This window comes from Girardinichthys multiradiatus, chromosome 3 (assembly GCF_021462225.1).
Source record: "Girardinichthys multiradiatus isolate DD_20200921_A chromosome 3, DD_fGirMul_XY1, whole genome shotgun sequence".
Lineage (NCBI taxonomy): Eukaryota > Metazoa > Chordata > Actinopteri > Cyprinodontiformes > Goodeidae > Girardinichthys > Girardinichthys multiradiatus.
In genome coordinates, this window is record NC_061796.1 from 32,052,494 (window position 1) to 32,074,115 (window position 21,622).

Here is a 21,622-nt window from a genome sequence, read left to right on the forward strand (position 1 = left end):
CATTTGTGCTCGGAGTGAGAATCTGCTGCCATGAGATTCTATCCAGCTGGTTGACGATTACATGATTGTGTAAAATGAAATTTCATAACACTTGCCAACAAATATTGCACTCCTAACAGTCCTTTGCGATATGAGTATAGATACATATGGAAATCAACCAGTTTACATATAGATATAATCAGTTCAATCCAATCCCCCAGTTTCGAAGTTACATATATTCCAATCGGATCCTAGCTGTGAAACACTGCAGTTACATTTACTATGCCGACTGGAAAATAGTTGTCTATCTTAGTAAATCCAGACAAGTGCATTGACTTCCTGACTTTGCAGAAATCCCTCCTCCAAGGAGAAAACTTGTATTTATACATTTTGAAATTGTGTCAAAGATGGATTGAATGGAGAATGTGTTGCAGCCCTGTGTTACAAGATGTAACACAGGGCTGCAACACATTGCAACAGGGCTGTGGTCTAGCCTGGAATTCAGGGAGTTTTGAGTTTTTTAAATCTTTCTTTGTTTGAAGTTTTGTGCAGTTTAGAGAGGAAAAAATTAGACCCTTGTTCATATTTTCGTAAATATCCCCAGTGGGTCTCTCTCCTGACGTTGATACACTTAATTGAAAGAGCAAATTTTTATTTTTGCAAATGATATTCGTCCAAGTCCTCGGGCATGTTTGTTATAAACAGGCAGTGTGTGCAGATGCATGTGAATATGTGCAGACACGCACACTCTCGTTAAACACACACTCGTACCTCCTGGTGCAGATCTCTCCTCCAGCTGTTCGTTTCTCCTTGGCACTTTGAAGCCTGTTCATGTCTCCCAGTGTCCCTCCCCCTGATCCCCTCTTTCTCCTTCACTCCCCTTCTGTCACATTTCATGCATTTCTGCTTCCTTTCCATATTTCTGCCAAATTCCTCCCCTCTCCACTCTCTCTCTTCACACTTGCACTCAGTCTGTTATCAGATATTTCATCACTGTGAACAAAGTCAAATGTCGTACTTTTTTCTTTTTTGTTTTACGTTATTTGTTCTCTCCCCAGCTCCTGTTGCATCACTAAGATTTTATACCTGCTGTTTACTGCGTGCAACCTCACTGTAGCCCTAAACCTTTTATTTATATGCTTTTTTCTCTACTGCTTTTCTTCATCGATGGGGCATCTGTGGTATTTTTAGTGTCCATCTCCTGTGGTAGCCATGAAGCCTTTGAAGTGAGGATCTGCTGCTTTGACTCTGCTGCTCTGTAGAGAAAAAAGCATATGGCATGAATGCGTTATTATGGGATGTCATCGGAGAAGTCTATAATGCTACATGTTCCCATGTGTTATTGATTAGAAAAGGCCCTGTAGAAAGGTCAATGAGAATACGAGACACATCTCAAGTCTTCATTTCCTGGTTTTATTCTTGGCTTGTCAAGCTTCCTCCCACGGTCAAATCTAAGCTACATCCAGAATCTGCTCTCTGCATACAAAACTATCCACCTCTAAGTGTGTGTACGTGCACACAGGCTGCGTATGCTCATTAATTTATTGTCGATTTTGTGTGTGAAAGTCAGAGGAAGTGTTGATGTCTGATGGGAGTGGCAGGCAGACAGACAGAAAGGGTAGGTTCAGGCTGATGCATTTGCAGACTAGCTGATATATTTTAGAACAGACCAGCAGCAGTTCTAACATGACACACAACAGCTGCAGTATCTGCTTTTGTTAATAACAAAGCAAACTTCGCACATAAGTCTGTCATGCGGGCGGCTGTATTAGGTGGGAGGCATTGTTAACTAAAGTGTCTAAAAGCACAGTTATACCAACTTTACTGGTGAGCACTTTTGACTGTTTCAACTTCAAACTCAGTTAGATCAATGGTCATCTCCCTAAACTACAGGGACACAAACTAACTGTAAATCAGTCAGCCAGTGATTGAGGTAAGCAATGAATAAAGGGCAGAAATGTGGGGACCCAGAACTGCCACTTGGCATGAGGGGCTTGCATGAAACCTTTTAATAATAATAATTTAGACTTTATTGATCTCACAATGGAGATCAATTCCCATCCCTTAGGGTGCAGTGGGCTGCCATTGTGTGGTGCCCAGGCAGCATTCAAGGGCTCTTGCTCAGTGTGGCAGGCTGTAGGACTCGAACAAGGGTACTTGTGGCCTTTCCAGGATGCAAACCTTATGTCAGTATCTGTATTAAATCTGTTCAGAAACTTGGCAAAAATTGGAGATTTGAATCCATAAGTTTGCCTCAGAATTGTTATGGTTTTTAATCAAGATGAAACTAGTTCCAGTGATATATTAAAGAAATCAGCCCCACTTACTTAGGACTTATATGATTGTTTTGGTGTAAATTTTAGCAGGAGGGTTTTCCATCATGCATTTTAAAAACATTCACAAGATTACATTTAGAATTTGATTCAATCCTAATGCGGAGAAATATCAAGATGAAAATCAGTAACCAGTAGCAATCCATTATCTCCAGTCTTATTAAATGGGCTCCCTGCAGTCCTGACCTCAATTTCATTGACACTTGGGTGAGCTGTTAGCGCCGGAGTGACCAAAACCATGTTGGCTGACCTGCGGCAGATGCTGGTTAAGCAAAGGGATGACAGCCCACAGCAGTGTGTGACCATACTGGTGACCAACCTGAGGAGTTGCCAGGGTGTTCTGGTTGTGTACAGTTCTTCCATGCACTACTGAGATCTAGGTTTTCTAAACTGATAATTGAAAAGAAAAGTCATTGGCAATTTAACCAGACTTAAGTAATCTAATCCAATGAAAAACACATAACAGGTTTGTAGCAAAAGGAGCTGTTCTGTCATTGGCACAGAGGATTTGGCAAGTTTTCCATGGGCACAACCCACATGCTCAACTGCTGCTCAAACAAAAAAATCATGTTCTTTAAAAATGTGGCACCATCTAAGGGGAAATAAACAGGCTTTTCAACCGAATAAGATATGTTGCCAAGAAACGTCGTTACAACAAGGAAATCATTAACGAAGGAAGTTTTCTTTGTTTTGGTGCCAAGTATTATGCTCAATTCAATTGTCCATCTATCCATCATTTCATCAGTCCATCTGAATGTCCATCATCTACTCATCCATGTTCCTGACCACCTACGTCAATCCTATGCCTGCCAGTTTGTAATTTTGCAGGTTACATATTTAAAGCCTAACAATTACAGAAACAGCTGCTATAAATACAGGCTATAAACATGGTTCTATACTTTAACCTGAAGAGGAGTGACATCTCTCAAGATTTAAGTCTGGAAAAGTATGAACTTTTAAATTGACAAATGTCTGAAATTTGCTGAATAAATTGAGAATAAAGAGAAACAATAAGAAGTCTGTGTTGGCCTGGTTGTGTTAAAACAAGGTATGTCTACAGGATTTAGCCAATCTATGGAGGTAAAAGATAAAAGGTCAAGTCTTTGCAGGTTAAAGCTAGGACCAGATGTGCAAATCTCAATTTATTTTTTGCTCCGAATATCCCAAAGATTACCTGAAATCATCAGGTTTAGCAGGACATTGCCCTCGGGGAGTATGAGGGAGTCAATGTAAACCCTTTTTTAAACTTTTAAAGTAAGTTACACAATCTTAAAATCAATCCTGGATTGAATAAGAAGGCAGTGTACAAAGACCAATTTGTTCCTGTTTGAGGGCGAGCAGCTGTTTTGTTCTGTGAGCACTTCAGACCTTTTATAGAAAGGGTTATACTGACCTGGCTGTGATGTGATAAAAGCATAAACCTTTTTAGTTAGTTCTCCAACAAATGAGATTTGTCCTGGTTAAAAGTCTCAACTGTTAAAAGTAATTTGTGTTGATTTCAAAGACTGAATCTAAAATGTTCCCCATCCTAATTTAATTAAGATCCCAAATATAAGATTTAATGTCTCTTTAAGCAGTCATATTTAATTTCAGACTGTCTCGAAACAATTTAAGATGTTCTGTACAAAACTACAGCTTTTTAATAATCTTGGATCTGAAACAGTCTTGATGCCAGTTTCTCAAAAAGCACAAAATTGCACATTGGGAGCTTCTCAAATCTGTCTGGCGAAGCTCCTGTTCAGAAACCACTCCTATTCAAGGCCTCTGCAGAGGCTGTTAGAATATAACGCAGATTATTGAACAATAAACAAACAAAGTGATCTGGTGAATCACCCTTTGCCATTTCTCTTCAACACTTCAAGTTATTTTTCGTAGACGTTCAAGGATGCATTGAGCCCGCAGTTTGCTTACTCTTAAACTATGCAGTAAATAAGTAATAGGCATACTTTTTACAAGTTTGCAAGAGGCTACAGGTCATTATACAGTAACTTTTCCTTGAGAATATATTATCCTGCTTAAGCTGCTCTCCATACTGACTGTATCAAAACATTCTGCTGGAGTGCAGAGGGTGAATGCTACAAAAAGAGGAGTAAGAAAATAATAGAAATGGAGAAATTCACACAGACCTGTGAGAATAATGAAAAGTGCAGGATGCTTATTGAGACAGCTGTGTGCCGGAGAGGCCAAAGGAAAAACGCACCCACATTTTTTCTCCGGCGCTCCGTCTTAGACACGCTTGCACTCTTGCACAATAGGCCGATGGGAAGCAATCTTCAGGAACATGAAGAGCAGGGGGGTGCTTCATTGTAGCCCACCTGACAATGCATAGCCAGTAGCTTGATGGAATGGCAGAGTCACTGAGCTCTGAAGGCCATTAGATATTTTAGTTGATGGCCTGCACTCCCTGTCCCCCCTGAAGTTGGTGCTTTTCGTGGATCAGCAGAGGACGTGAATACCATTAGGCGTCAGAGTTGGGCAGCGAGGCAGGCGGACACAGACTGATAAGCGCATGTTTGGTTTTATAAGCCACGGCTTGCTCAAATAGGCTGCAAAACAAATTAGTTTTTTTTTTTTCTTATTAGCTTATTCGCACACTTTCACTCTGTTCTTTAATATACCCTGTGATTTCTCCTAAGCGCTGCATTTCCACTGCAGGAACCTTTTCTAGAAACCAGTGTGGTCTTATGGAGTCATTGTTTCACCCCCATCTATTGCACTACAAGAACCAGGACACATTTTGTTTTTTCAGATGAACCAGGGTAGAAATCTACCCCAGAAAACTGCTCTGGTAGGAAAGACGTACCTTTGCATCTACCAAACACGTCTGACTGGTTGGATATTCTCAGCATTTCCAAGTTTAAAGTCCTAGATGGTACACATTTTATGTTAGCCGTAAACTATACAAAATGAGTAACTGACATTGTTTGTGAACACATTTTAAATCCAGTCACTTATGATGTATTCCAGTAAAAATATTAAATAAATGAAATAAAAAAAATCCTGTGAATCCATAAAGAGTAAATGCCGTCAAAGGCATTTTATATGGATTTTAACCTGTCATGCTAGAAAGATGTGAAGATACATGTTCGGATACATTTGCATGGTTAGTGCTCCTTTGGGGCATGTTGTACATGCTTTAATAAAACTCTGAACGCCTTAAACATCTTCAGATATAGAAGTGACTTTAAATCTGTAACTGCTATGAAATAATCACTTTATAACTGTAGAACACCAGGTTGTAATTGCAAACAGAGCGCACTCTGGAGGAGAGACCCTCTCTGCATCAGCGGTTTCCATTTACACTCTGGTTTTGTACTTCATAGTATAAAGGCACGCAAGAATTGGCCTGGGTAAAAGGTTTCGGGAAATTAAGATGGGGGAGAGAAAAACGATCTTGATCATGCAGTGAAAATATGGCTAAGTTAACTTGTGAAGTCCTCCGTCAATCAATTTCTGTGCTCTGTTTCTCTCACACCTTCAACAACCATCACCTCTCCATTTTTAGTCGGCCTTTTCACTACTTTTTTTTCCTCTCTGGCAGACGTCTTTGTCCCTCAACTGTTTCATATTAACCTTGTTTACCGCTCACACCACCACCTCCTTCCCTCAACACATTCTCTTTTTGCTCCCTCTTTACATCCTCTATTCCTGGCACCAACGTCCTGTCCACACCCTCTCATCCTCACTTTCCTTGTAATCCTCCTCCGTCGCTTGTGCATTCCCAGGCGGTCTCTCTCTTTCGTCTCATCATTTTATCCGTTCATCCTTCTAGCGCACGCCCCTCTCAGATTCATTTTCCTCTTCACAGTCGAACGGTGGGAAATATGGAAATGTCAGCGTGACCAGGCAGGAGATCAGAGTGAGAGGACTATGTTAATATGGCAGGGCTGTCACAGCGCCATTAGCATAAAAAGTCTGTGTGCATGCACATCATGTGGGTATTAAATACATAATGATAGGTGACAGTACTTAGGTTGCTGACATCCAACTACTTGAGGAGGTTGAAGAGTGCAGTTTTTGGATTTGGATGCATTTGCTTTTACATGATGGCGTTTATTTTACCTGCAGGCAGCAGAGCGTTTGTAAAGTAGAGCAGCAATGACACTGCTTCTGGTCTTATTCTCCCCCCTTCCAGTCTTTTTGTCTTTCCCTCTTGCTCTCCCTTTTCTTGTTCTTATCTCTTTTACCCTTGAATTGTCTTTTATTCCCCATTTTCTGTAGTTTCTGCCAGCCCCTGCCTTCTGTTTAATGTGTCCACTTATTTCCAAATATTTATACTCGCAATTACTATTCTCAAACATGGCCTTGTCTCAACATTTTCCAAATAGTTTTGTGTTCATATTAATGCATGCCTGAACTTTTCTTTCTTTGTGTCTGCTCCTTTAAGGATATATTAGGTTTTCAGGACTGTTGTTTTTTTGGGATGGTGTTGTGAAGGTTAAGGCTGTATAATATTAATTTCTCCGGAGGCTGTAGAAGTCTAAGGCCAGCCTGTCTCTTGTCTCCACTCTGACGGGGGCTGATCTGGGTTTTGTCTCCTCTCATTGCATCTGAATGACTGACAAGAACCTGTCTTTGTCTTGACCACACATTGCTTTCTGTTTGTGAAGGTTTGTGCTTCTTTATTGTGCACCTTGGTATTTGCACAAAAGAAAAACATTTCAAAACTTGGAGTATTTTTACAGTTGCAATGTTCCAAATGTATACTTTTTAACTTTGTTTTGCATCAGTGTGGATAGGGGTAGTAACAGGCTGGGCTTTTAAACACTACTTAAATGACATGCAGGACCTCTCTTCTGATTAACAAACATCTATGCAATTTAGACCAAATCAAAGTTATCAGTTGGGGAGAGATTAGGTCAGAGGAACATGAAACTATACAAGTGGACCACTGAAAGAGACAAAACCTAGTGTAAAACAAGTGTAGGTCAGTGCATGTTGTATCCAAACCATTGTTAAGTCGAGCCTAGTGTCTTCTACAAGTCTCCATCACATCACTGACTGGATACATAAAGTAGGAATACATCGGGAGTAGAAATCTGTTAACAGAACATTCCCTCCAGAATACATTTTATTGTAGTGTCATCCCCTCTTAGACATGCATGAACTAAAGCTGTGACTGTATCACAAACTTAAGTGTATAGCCAAGCCCAAAGTTATTCATGAACCACTGTCAGATTTAGATTTAAAGTTATTTTCATTAAACCATTAAAGTTTGTTTCTGATGGGAAATGACATGCATATGTTTAACAGGACATACAAGGAATATGGCATATGAAATATTTTACTCTTAATTATCAGTGGAAAAATCTTATTTGCTGACAAACTATTTTCTTGTTTCCACTGGCATTTTTTAATTTTGGCAACAGCACTCCAAGTACTTGAAGTTGAAAGTCCTCCTTGCCATGACCCTAATCTTTAGCTCTCTCCAAAGATTCTCAATTCAAGATTCAAGTCTGGACTCTAGCTGGGCCTCTCCGAAATGTTAATATTTAGAGTCAGAAACAACATGTTGGTTAAAATAAAAGATTATTTTAAATCTAAATCCTCGCTGTAGGCTATTGGGTTCACGGAGTTTCATTTTAATTGCCGTATCTGACAGCACGTACTGCGGATGCCCCTTGTAGAGCCACCTCCAACCCAGAGACTGATTTAAACCAGGTTTGGTCATTTAACATCATCAATTTCACCCTTGTGTAGGTCTCTTCAGGGGAAAATTCCTTTCGACAAGTTTAAAATGAATCAGCAAAGTTATGATTTAATCGAATTAAACTTTTTTTGTAGAGCCGTTTTCATATAGCTGCCACACAAATTGATTTACTAGAGTTGAAAAGGGTGACATTAAACCTCTAAAACCATCAGAGGCGCACACTAGAAATTAAATTAAGATGAAGAAAGAAGAACATAAATCAAAAAGGAAAAACTTTGGATACATGCATATTAAAAAAATTATGAATAAATTTATAGAAACACTAAAATTAAAACAATCTAAAAACATGCATAGAATCAGAATCAGAATCAGCTTTATTGCCAAGTTCGTACATACAAACAAGGAATTTGACTCCGGTACACTTTGCTCTCTGGTTTTTGTTTTTTTGCATTAAAGAATATACATATATACAAATATACACACATAAAAATAAAAAGGTGCATTTGCAACATCTGTATGCTGTTGTTTTGTACTCTTCTAAATGTTCAACAGAGAAACAGCCTGGAGGAAGAAACTGTCTCTGTGGCGGCTGGTTTTAGTGAACAGTGCTCTGTAGCGGCGGCCTGAGGGTAAAGCTCTGAACAGTTTATGTGCAGGCTGTGTGGGGTCTGCAGAGATTTTTGCAACTCTTTTTCTGACCCTAGACCTGTATAAGTCTTGGATGGAGGGAAGATCAGCCCTGATTATTCTCTCTGCAGTCCTGATTATTTGTTGCAGTCTGAACCTGTCCTGTTTTGTGGATGATCTAAACCACACTGAGATGGATGAAGACAGGAGAGACTGAATGATGGCAGTGTAGCAGATGACCAACAGCTCCTGTGTTAGGTTTTACTTCTTGAGTTGCCTCAGGAAGAACAGTCTCTGCTGGGCCTTCTTTTGAACAGTGTCTGTCTGAAGACCATCTCAGGTCCTCAGAGATGGTGGTTTCTAAGAACCTGAAGTGGTCCTAGATGGTAAACATAGAAGGATCAAGTACTATATCTAAACATTTTAATAACTTAAACAACGATAAAATGAATAGATGCCATGCTAAAATGAATAATCAAAATTGAAATAAAATCATAAAAACATAGACCTATGAACTTTAACTGAAAACGAAGCTGACTAGCTGCAAAGTAGTGGTAAATCCTAAATGCTTAAATGCTAAAGCATAGGTTAGCATACCAAGTGTTGGCTTTAGATACCATTAGACTTAGCATACTAATATTAGCTTTTAAAAGCTAGTGTTAGCTTTAGCATGCTAGCATTAGCATACTGATTCATTGTCTGGAAAACTCAAACTGCTCTCTGAAACATGTTAATAAATGGTAAACTGTACAGTGAATAAAAGGACAACTAGAAAACAACTCTGGATTCATTTAGGAGACTTTGTCAAAACACCCAAACCACAGAGTAATAAAAGGTTTAATTTTAATCCAATTTTCTCATTTTCTGCTTCATTATGTTGGTACAGCACCTAATCATACCAGTTTATCTGAATATTTTCAGACAACTTCAGGTAGATTAATTTGAAAGATTGCATTCAAAAATCTATATGTTCTTGGGTTCCTCTGAGACATGCTGGGTAATGTGGGCTTGAACAGTTTTTGTGTCCAGAGACAAGGGGAAAAGGATTGTTTTTCAACCCAAAAAGGATCAGTGCTGCTCCCATGGACGGCTTGGTGGCAGTCGAGAGGTTTCTCTGCGGCTTCAAGGGAGTTGTTTTGTGGTTGCAAATTGGGCTGGCGCTGTGAGAGTTGTTGTTATTCTAGTAAAGTCTTGTTTTCCTCCACTTTTTCACTCAATCTTTCATTCCTTCAGCCCTCATCTCCTCTTCTGTATTGATATTTTATATCTCCCCTGAGATGGGAAGGTGTGTTCAGCCCCTTATCTACTAGATCGTAGGTTTCCTGTGTGCTCAGCTCTGCCTCAGCTGCTCGTTTCACATTAGGTTCAGTGCAAAAGCCAAAACTGGTGGGACTGGTCTTGCAGGTAATTGTGTTTCTCTCTTAGTGTTGCATATCTGTAGCTTGTTCGCAAACACACAAGCTGACATACAATCGCTCCACAGCACTGGCTGCAGACATTTTGAAGTTGTGTAACTGCAGGTAATCCATTCTTCCTTAAAACTGGTGCCATCTTGCTGACATAAACTAATGTGGGCTTATTCACACAAGTAATTACATTTTCACAGAGACCTGCACACACAAACAAGCACACACTCACACAGAAAGAGGAACAGACTGTCAGCCTAAAACTCTCTCGCTCTGTATTTCTCACACTGAGAAAAGCATATTTATTTTGACTCCGCTGTTACACAGGAATGTGTTGGCACAGCAAATGGCAGGCTATAGAGAGGCATAGCCCATCCTGATGATTTATGACCTATGCTCAAAAGAAGACTGGTTTTAGTCTTTTTTTTTCTTGCTGCACACTTGCCACCCCCCTCTTTTTTTCCCAGCTTCTTCATCCAAACAAGCAGTCATGTAGACATACCAGCTCTTGGCCTACTTCCCTGGGTTCACTAATATTGTCCTCTGTTGTACCAGACATATCCACGCAGTCCTCATTTATCATCAGACTTATTACCGACATGATTCCTGTGCTCCCGTTCTCCGTTTCCTTCCCCAGTGTAGGAAATGGCTGTGGTTAATGTTTATCTCCCTCTTTGTTTCACGCAGGAACATCAGGTCAGCGGGTGAAGGTGGATGCAGAATTGCCCTCGTATCCTGGCCAGACTGTCAACCTGCGCTGCTCCTTCTCGGACCCAACGGGCATTCAGCTCACAATGGTCAGATTCACATTTCCAAGATGAAATTATCTGTCCTTTTTCTCTCTGTCTGGATTTGATTATCTGTAGTCCTTGGAGTGCTTGTATCAGCTCTACACTGTTTGTTCTGTGACATTTTCTCCATCCAAACTTTACAGCTCATATTGCTGCCTTGTGATTCAGTAATTTGGTGAAATTGCTTGTAAATAGAAGAGGGATTCTGCAGGGTCTAAAAATCTCATAAGCCTTCAATTTATTAACTTTCCTTTTAGGCCTTAAAAAAATCTTAAGTGTAGGTTTGGGATTTCATTAAATAACATCTTATGTTTGTATGTGCATCTTTAAAAATTTTTTTTTAGAAAGGCACCAGCAGCAATCATTTATTACATATGTTCACATAGATTGCACCTTGCGATGCTGAGCGAGTCTTCCTTTGATGCTGTGATCTAGGGATACAGGTCAAATAAAATAAAACAAATATTTAATCAAAAGGAGCCAGTAAAATATTCACATATAAATATTTCAAAAACCGTCAGTCCGTCCTTCTGAGATTGGGTCGCTGGTACAACAGGTCCTTGATGGAAACGGAGACATCCCTCTCTCCAGCGACATTCTTCAGCTCATTTTGGGGGATCCTAAGACATTCCCAGGACAGACCGGATATATTGTCCCTCCAGCAAGTTCCGGGTCTTTCCGGGTGTCTCCTCCCAGTGGGACGTGCGTGGCATCCAGGGCGGCGTTCTAATCAGATGCCTGAACCACCCCAGCTGATTACTTTCGGTGCGGAAGAGCAGAAGTTGTACTTTGAGCTCCCCTCGGACGACCGAACTCCTCACCCTATCTCTAAGCCTGAGTCCAGCACCCTGCATTAGTAGAAAAAAATGCAGTGCTGTGCTCTAAACTGGCAGGCTAGTGGTTGTTTTACAATGAATTTATTGTAAAATTATTATTTATTAATGCCTTATTTAGTCCTATTTTACAATTTTATAAGAAACAAAGGACAATAATCACTCTCATCCCATTACTGTTAGATTTGTAGTCTTAAAGGACATTGTTTAAGAGCAAGCAGTAAAACATTTGAGTTGGCAAAATGTATGAAAATAAAAATGAGGTCTCTAAACATAGACATCAAACAGAATGTATTTATTTTTTAAACAGCTGCAAAATGCTCCTTTCATCTTGCATAACGACTAGAATTACAACAAACAACATCACATACCAATCTGGTTCTCCAGGCATAGGCTCCTCATTCAGCTGCTCGGTAAGCTCAGTCTTCCTGGTTTTGTGGTTCATATACCTCATCATGTCCCCGGACAACAGCACTAAAATCCTCTTAATTGCTTCCGAGATGTCTCCAAAAAAATCCTTGCAGTTTCCTGGCTGTAGGCCGCCTCGTTTCGTACTTTTTAGCAGAAACCCGTCATGCTACAGTAGGAACAGCTGAGCTCTCTTCCACCCATTATGTCTTTCGGCTCCTTCCCTTTTCCTGTCATATTTGTTAATTGTTCTTCAAAACCAGTGTCTATTCTTCAAAACCAGTATCTGTTCAGCTAGTGTCAAAATCTTATTTGGTCAGAAATACACAAAACACTGAAAGAGGTTCGTAGTGGTGAAAATAAGGCCTTTTATTGCAACTGACTCACTTGGCTGACCCAAATATTACAATGATGTGTAGACAATGGGTGAATTCAATTTGCTTTTAAATTCTTAAACTAAAGCTACTAATACTTGCAGAAACTCTTTAGCAGTTGGTTGCTATTTCTGTGAAATAAATGATTTGCTTAAACTTTGAAGGTCCTTGGAAGTGGAGAAGAACAATTCACTGTAATCAAAGGAGCTTCAGTTCAGCTCCATATGCCATTTTTGTTTTTAATTAGCTGAATTAAACCTTAATCTAACGATCTAACGAATGCTCGTAGAAATCATTCTTAGGCATGCAGTAGGTTTTTATCACATTTGGGCTTAATGTTTTATTACTCTAAACAAACAACACTAAGCTTCATTTTGCTTCAGGGGATTGAATATGGTAATGGATGCCACTTCTTAGTTGCATTTAAATGAAGTGGAAGTGCACAACTTTAGTGCTTTCCCTAAGAACAGCTGAGAGAGTTTTGCTCCTGGAAATATTCCCATCCATATTCATACCTGCTCTACTTACCTGATTGCAATGCTGCACGTGTTGCTGGGTGTAGTTTATATTTAAATCTGGACACCTTCAAAGGCTTTCCAGTGTTTCTTATCAATACTGTGATAAATGAGACTTGCTTTTCTTCTCTGCTGCTATATGCTGACCCTGAACGTGCTTTATTGCAGGTCTCGTGGAGATACGAGGCAAATGATGGAAAGAGTATGAACATAGCTGTGTATCATCCTTCCTATGGCCCCAACTACCCTGCCTCGCCGCTGAAGGACAGAGTCCACTTCAAACCCGATCCACCAGAACTGTCGAGCCCTTCCATCGAGATCACTGATGTCAAGATGACAGACGAGGGCAAGTACATCTGCGAATACGCCACGTATCCTGATGGCAACGATCAGGGGACCACTAAGCTGGTCATGCTGGGTAGGTCACAATCATAATTGCTGTTTTTTAATGATTTTTGGGTTGGATTACTGTCAATTGTATTACTTATTTAAGCACATAGGATTGTAAAGGTTCTGATGAACGTGAAAATCAGCCTAATCATATGTTAGATCTAAGAATTACTTGTCAGGGTCTGTAGGGGGCACCTCATTGACCATCAAAACGTTAATTTATTTCATTATTTCAATTCAAAATACAAAAATTCTAATGTGGCCAAGGTTTGGTTTGCACAGAGACTGTGGACTGTAAGCCACAGATGGTCATTGCTAATTAAACTGGTTGTTCAAAGTGCCGTATCCAAACCTAATAATAGAAAATTGAGTGGAAGGAAAAAATGGGTTCAAAACAGGTTCACAACTAACACGGGTAACTGCTGCCTTAAGAGGACATTGATTCAAAGCCTTTTCAAGTTTGTGTCGGATTCACAGGTTGTGGACTGCAGCTAGTTTCAAAAATTGACCACCACACACAGATGTATCTAGGACATGGGAGACAATTGTTACAGTCCTTCTTTAAGGCCATTCTTGAACAAGTGAGAACATCTATAGTGCCTCACCTGGGCTAAGGAGAAGGACTGGACTGATGTTTAGTGCTTCAGAGTCCTCTGTTCTAGTCAAAGTAATTTTTTTGCAAATCAAGGTCTCAGTGGAAAGGCTCATAATCCAAGTTACTTGATATTCAGTGTGATGTTTCTGTGGTCAGTGATGGTGTAGGAAACAATATCATCTGCTGTTGTTCAAGGTGTTTTTAATAACTCCAAGGTAAGAGCATCAGTCTACCAAAAAACGTTAACCAACCTTATGATTGTTTCTTAAAGCATTTTACTATGAAACTACCATTTTCTGCATTAATGGCCATGGTATCACTCTGTTTGATTGCCTGACCTAAACCCCATAGAGATGCTATGAAATGATGTCAAGCGGAAGATGAGAAACCAGATCCAACAACGCAAATGAGCTGAAGACCACTCATAAAGCAGCCTGGGCTTCCATTACAGCTCAGCAGAACCAGCAACTGATTGCCTCCATGCCACGCCGATTTTATGCAGTAATTTATGCGAAAGGAGCCCTGACCAAGTATTGAATGCATATACTGTACAGTACAGGAAAATAATTTTCCATAGGCTAATATCACTGTATTAAACCAACATTTTTTATTTGATCTAATGAACGTTTTAATTTTCAATAAAACTGAGTTTTGAGTTTCCATTAGCTGTAAGTTTTCATTACAGTACCACAGAAAAGAAACACACATCTAGCATGTTGTAGTGCTAAAATTGTGAACTCACTGGGTCAGGTGCGGTACTTGCTTTATTTGCACCTTGGGTGAGCCCCATCTTCTGCTCATCTCGTACAGTTAAAGTCACAACCACTCTTGGTCGGAGTGTGGGAGTATCGGCAAATTGATTTTATAAAATTCCAAAATAATTCTCCTCTTCAATTATCCGTCTAGAATAATTTTGTATAGTGTTTTCCACATAAAACTCCCTCTAAGTTGGAAATTTGAATTGCATTAATAAAGCAAAATAAATATGTTATCGACTTTTGTTGTATGTAAATAGGGGGAACGTGGTCTAGTTTTTAGTCTAGTCTAGTTGAAGTCTGTTTTCAACAAATGTTTTTGTAGATTATGTTTAATTAAACCATAAAGTAACACTATCTGGAGCCTAAAAACTCGGCCTGCTCCAAGTTGGCCAACTATGTCAACACAGAGCTGGGAATTTTTCTGATGTTTAGCCCTATTGTTGGTCCTGTCTGAAGCTTTTGTTTTCTCTTTGAAACTCTACGGTAAAGTAAGCCTGACAGGTTTCAAAGTAAAACCAAAAGCTTGAAACTGTAACAGTGTCTCTATGCTTTCATGGTGTCAGCTTTAATCTAACTACACGGTACAAGGTGATGATCAACGCTTCACACTGAAGAGGATGCCTTTGTATTGGAGGTCTTACGTTGCTGTTGCATCTGAAATAATTCAACGCCCACTGAAAACTAGGTGTAATGGCAAAATTCAAATTTTTTTCAGAAGAGGTTAGATATATTCTTGTATTACAAACATTTTATCCTAATTCAACCCTAAATGCTACTTTTAATGACTTTTCGCAGTCTGAGAAAAGTTCATCCCCTATAAATGACCCAGAGAGGATTTGCAATTCTGTTCTGTGGAGGGATGGATCAAAACCAGAACCTTTTCAGATCTTGTGGATCAGCGACATGTCGGAAGGAGGAAGAGGAAAGCACGGTTCTGGCTCAGTGATGCTCTAGTGCTGCTTTGCTTCTTATGGCACTCATCATTGGTCCGTCAAACATGACAATATCTCCAATCATTCTTAAAGTCTAACACTTGGTTTCAGACGAACTTATAGAAGATACTAGAGTGGTCAGCATGGTTGCCTGACTTGTTCTGTCTGGAAAACCTCTGGTGAAATTTTTTAATGTGGTTGTAGCAGACCCAAGAGCGTTAGTGAACTGGAGACCTTTTCCCATGAAAAGTGGGCTAAGATTCCTCAGGAATACTGTTAGAACCTGGAGTCATGCCTACAAATCAGGTTTGGAGCAGAACAGCAAAAGGATGTTCCAAGTCACAGGTGTCAACCACCAGTCCTCAATGGCTGATGTACTGCAACCTTTTAGATGTGTCTGTGCTTCATCACACCTGAATCAAATAATTAGGTCATTAGCAGGACCCTGGAGAATTTGACTGCATACTGAAGTGGAAATTTAGCCATTTAATAGAATGTGTGTTGGACCAAGGAGACTTCTAAAAGTTGCAGGAGACCTGCCCTCGACGACTGGGGTTTGACACACCAGCTAAATAATTTTAGGTGCACCTGTAAGTAAGATAAGTTGGATGAGAAAAATACAAAGAGCAATGATTTTCCCCAGATCAAACATAAAATAACACAAAAGCTCAGGTATAAATATTGTTTCTTAGCCTGAACTGTGGTTTGGCTACAAAGATTCAAGACAATTGCAGTTGGTCTTCGTCCCCAAAGTCTCTCCGGGGGCCCTCCAGAAAAAACTCACACTTAGAACCCTGGGATCCAAATGGATTCATCCAGAAAAGCTCAAATAAAAATCCAAACTATCTATATTTTTATTTTAAGAACATAGATCTTTTAATCAGAACAGTTTTTCATTTTTAAATATTTTTCACATTTCATGCTATTTTGGTCATCTGAAAAAACACAAACTGTATGAAGTGGAATGTTTGGGAATTGTGCAATTTCTTTTTTCTATCCAATAATACAACAAAGTACAGCAGAGGCTCGGTTTAGATGCCATTCATTAGCTCTGCTGATTTAAATATTAGTAAATCATAAAAAATGAGGAACAAAAAATCAGATTTTAAACCCAGAAACTAGTACCAGGTAATTGCCTAATGTGATTACATGTGACTAAATTAATGGCTAAATTATATCCAAAAAAGGTTAAGTGATTGTCAGCAGGGAACCTATTTGACCCCGAGGGTCCTATGTGCTCATGTATGTGTAACGCTGGAGGTGCGGCGGAAAGTGAGGTAGTAAATTCTAACCTTGATCCACACATTTAATCTGTGAGAAATCTTATGTCATTAGGAATAATGTGGGCAAAATGTTGACTGTTAAAAATAAAAAAGTAGCTAAATGGAACCAGTTGGTCCCCTGGAGGTTTAAAGTGCTCAGTGTGATTACCATTACAAGTGGTTTCTTTAAATATAACACGTACTTTTAATTTCCACTGCAGGCTCAAAATTATTCAGCCCCAAGACCAGAGTCGCTCCAGCACTTTCTGTTATCTTATTAAATCAACTTTAAACTGCAGGATCAGTGTGATGATAACCTAAAAAAATTTTAAAACTTAAAACTGGACCACCTGTACAACATTAACCTTATATTTTACTTAAGGAAACAATTTAAAAATATGTTAAACATATTTGTTAACATACTTTTCCATGCATACACACCTGATATTAATTTGTAAACTTACAGTAGTACTAAAAGTGCATTTAATGTGTAATTTCATCCTACTCCTTTTTGAGCATGTAAAGTTGTTGAATTCCTGTCTCTCATTTATTTAATATTTTGATTTATTTTTAAATGTTTAAAACAAAAAGAATTCAAAGAAACATTCAGGAGGAATATTTTTATGTTTAACCAATTATCAATGAATGAAGATATTGTTCCTGGGGATTCTTGTCTGTGCAGAGTAACCCAGCCAAAGATGGGTTGGACCATTTTACAGCTTTTTAGTTTGAATTTTTATAGTTTTTACAGATTGATTAGTAAGGTTTAAATTTAAAAGAAGTTGGCCAGCTGTTCTCAGTTTATCTTGCGTTTCTTGCCAAAAACGTTTAGTCATTTTCATTTTTCCACACTTGCTGAATCTGAGCCAAAGCCAAGCGAATCATTTGGTTTTTTTTGGGGGGTTTTTTTGTGCAATGTGGTCACCCATCTGGTTATGGTTAGAAAATACTTACCTAGGGGGATAAATGCCAGGCATCTTGTGCTGGCTTTGTGCTTTTTTTAAAGCCTGTTCTTTAATTCACATGTAGATTTTAAAAGCATTAAAAATCTGCGCCTTGTTGATGTAATAAGAGGCATCAGAAGACCAGTTTTATTATTCTTAATGTAAGACAGCCGAGGCTCTGCACCAGGGACTCTGCTGCCCCTCACCTCTCTAACTCGCAGTTCCTCTGTGCTTTCCCTCAGGCGGCGTATTGATCTGGCTGCTTGTCATGCGTGCTGTCAGTTCCTGTCTTCCTACTCTCCTCTGATCTCACAAAGCTATCAGAGAGGGCAAATGAGAAGGGAGAAGGAGCAGAGGGAGAAATGACTGACATCATGTTGTAATTTAGAAACGGTGCATGGAAATGCAGCAGGCCAGTCGACGGGCTGGTTTATCAGTGATTGGTGATGGGGATAGAGAGGAAGTAGATGGAGAAATGAAGGAAGGTCTGAGATTAGCAGTCTTGCCTGTAATTGTTTGTCAATGAAATCTCAGGAGAGAGAAAAAAGATTAAGTGGACAGAGAGGGTTTGTGTGTTTGATTAGGGTTGGGAGGGCAGAGGATGTTTGCTTTTGTCAGGCAGGCTGACTTAAATTGTTTTTCAGTAAAAGATAATTGCTCACATTATCTTTTCCCTTAGCTATCTTATTTTCTGTTTATCTTTCAGTACATCCATTAATCCTCTCTGTGTCTCTCCTGCTTTCTTCCATCATCCACCTGTGCATCTTTTCCTCGACGCGTCCACCAGCTAAGCCTGAGAACTCCGCCTCTGTCGTTAGGGTGAACGCCGACACTCAGGAGGTCGTGGTGGCCCGCTGCGAGTCCAAAGATGGCCGCCCAGAAGCCAAGATCAGATGGGTGACCACAGCCAACGGCAACTCAACAGAAAAGTCTCAGAAGGGTGCTGATGACACAGTGACGGTGACGAGTGAGTACCGCATGGTGCCAACATCGATGGACAACGGAAAGGACATTACCTGTCTGGTGGATCACAGGACCCAGATCAAACCTGAGAGCTTTCCGATGAAACTGGCCATCCAGTGTAAGAAACCACACACACAGACACAGACCCTGCTCTCATGATTTCCCCTGGCATTCAAACACTATTCAAACCTCAGAGTGAATAATTAAACTTATTTCCCTTCCTTTCCCAATTTCCCTCCTGTCATTCACCGTCCTCTTCCAGTTCCCCCAAAGGTTGAGATTAAGGGATATGACAATAATTGGTACGTGGGCCGTACAAACGCGGTGCTCATCTGCGAGGCTACAGGAAACCCACTTCCTGTTTCTGTGACCTGGAGAACGTGAGTATTGGCTCATTATGGAATCTTTATTGTCTTGTCTTTTTTTGCCTTTTGAGGTCTTTTCCTTACCCTTCACTCCTAGGTCTTCAGATATCGTAGAATTGTGATCAGTGTTTTTATTTTTGACTAATTGAGATATATTTTCTCATAAAGGATTTTGTAGCAAGATTTAATCCCTCCATAACGAGAGATGCATCACAACTCTTCTTTCTTCCTGTATTTATGGCCATTAAATACAGCAATAAAAAGTACAGAAATAATACAAGGAAAAAAAGCTGGAGTTTTTAAGTCTAGATCTGACTTTTAATTTTTTTCGTCTCATTTCTAAGCGTTTTGTTATAAGAGTTGTACACCAAATTGTTTTGCATTGACTTTAAATGATTTTCGACCTTATGGGCTCTGACTGGTGACCGGCCCAAGAAAACATTTATAAGGTCCACCAGGTCATGATAACCTCACATACTCTCCAACTGTTAAGGACCTGAAGAGGCTATTTAAAAGTAAATTCTAACAAGACGAGATGTGTGCTTTCATGCAGCAAGAGTGTGAGAAAGCGCCAAACTTAAAGCAGATAACAGGAAGGCTGATTGTATTACAACAAAGTTGCTCTTTCTTTATCCTCTTGTGCTGTCAACCTTCTGTCATTAAACATGCTGGGTTTGAAACACCGTGTTTTAAAACGACTGCTCTCTAACACACATGGTTTGATGCCGCTTCTGCTCCTACTATAAATAAAAAATGACTTCTCATGGCAGTAGAACAGCATCTAAAATGATTTTTTTCTCCTAGCCTTTCTTTCTTTTTATGCCCTAGTTCTTAAAAATAAATTGTAATTGGGCAAAGTTGGCATCAGTATGTGAAAGATTTACACTAGAAATCTGCCTGAAAATTCTGATGTCTAGTTATCATCCATTAATGGAGCTGTAACAAGCACTGGAGAAACCTGTAGACATTTTAGCGCTAAATTTGATTTTTCCCACGTTTGATAATGGATTGAATGTTTTTGGAGAGTTGGACACTGACTAGTTTCGCTCTGCCAATCAAGATTAGAAGAATTTATCGAGACTGGACAATGCAACACATTTCTAAAACTGCTCATCCATCTTTAGTTCAGCCTCTCCTCCGCACTACTTTTCCTTTTTCTCTCTTATGTCGATTTGCTCGTTTTCCCACAGAATGTCGGGAGAGATGCCGGACACCGTGCAGGTCCTATCCAACAAGCTGAAGGTGTTGAAAGTGGATGATTCGGTCAACACCACTTTCATATGCGAGGTCAAGAACCGCATAGGGACCACCAGGGATCAGCTCGCCATCTTTGTCAGAGGTAAGCTCCATCCTGACCCAAGCAAGCTGTGCATCTTTAGTTTTTCAACACACACAATAAGAGCATGAATCTTTTAGTGAGATTTAAAATGTGAGCGCCTCATCCAGTGCATTCGTCACTGGAAATAATTAATTGAAGTGTCCTTTTTATGCACTTCCCTGCCATATAATATATTGGCATCAAAACTCCACTCATCTGCAGCTCTAAATGAATTAAAAGCAGTGCTTGGTGTAATTTGCACAAGTTGGAAATGTCCATACATGCTGATGAATCTCACATAGCAAATGCATTAATAAAGCTCTGAGAAAGCAAAATGCACTGCCTGCTGTTCATTCATCACATAAACTTACCTCAGGCTTGTGTATGAAAATATTTATATCCTGAAAACTGATGAGCTGGAACCAAGCGCTCTTTTATCACACAACCCACACATTTCCCTGTGTTTTTATGCTGTTTTATGCACTTATTGCTTACCTGGGGATACACCTTTTTTTTTGCCTCACATGCCACATAAACACCACACCAACATTTTCTCTATGCTGAGGATGATCTTTGGTGTCTAGCGTAAGGTTAGTGGGTCCAGCTGCTCTGTCCTTGGTGTGTATGTCTGAGGGGAGGTAAATGACTGAGTCAGTGTGTGGATCTTTTCAGTTCTTTCCTTCAACTTTATATCTTCATTTTTTCGCTTTCTGTTAAGAGTGTATGCCACTTTTTCACATCTCTTTGCATGCTGTCAATACTTTCTATGCCTTAATAGTGTCCAAGGTTTCTGTTTGTGCATGTAAAGGCCATTTTACGTGTTTTCTTCACAACGTTTTTTATGTTTGGCCTCCGTGATATTTTTACTTTTCTATTTCATTTTTTTAATTGAGAATCCCCTCTCTATCCTGAAGTTATGCTTACAAGGACTTTATGGCTTCTCAACAATACCTATATGCATTAATGGTGAAAGGAAGGCCTAAAGCAAAGATAATGAGCAGTATTTTTACTTACCAAGATACTTTGGACGACAACAACAACTGTAAGTGGTGCATTTGATTCAAAATGAGTTGAAATGAAGTAGGTTTTATATCTCTGGTAAAGCTGATATGAAATCTGCTGTAAATGATGCATCCAGCTCGCAGGTCGATGCAGGACATTGAATTCCCAAGAACTAGA

The 21,622-nt window shown here is 39.6% G+C and overlaps 1 protein-coding gene across 3 annotated transcripts in view; it reads left to right on the top strand.

Annotated features, from left to right (window-relative positions):
• LOC124865500 (nectin-2-like) overlaps positions 1 to 21,622 on the top strand; it is a 121,226-nt gene that overhangs the window by 32,343 nt on the left and 67,261 nt on the right. For all 3 annotated transcript variants that reach the window (XM_047360625.1, XM_047360624.1, XM_047360626.1), the window contains 5 exons: positions 10,683 to 10,792; positions 13,085 to 13,334; positions 18,585 to 18,878; positions 19,023 to 19,140; positions 20,316 to 20,464. In XM_047360625.1, coding sequence (XP_047216581.1) covers positions 10,683 to 10,792; positions 13,085 to 13,334; positions 18,585 to 18,878; positions 19,023 to 19,140; positions 20,316 to 20,464 — 921 coding nt within the window. The remainder of the gene's footprint in view (positions 1 to 10,682; positions 10,793 to 13,084; positions 13,335 to 18,584; positions 18,879 to 19,022; positions 19,141 to 20,315; positions 20,465 to 21,622) is intronic.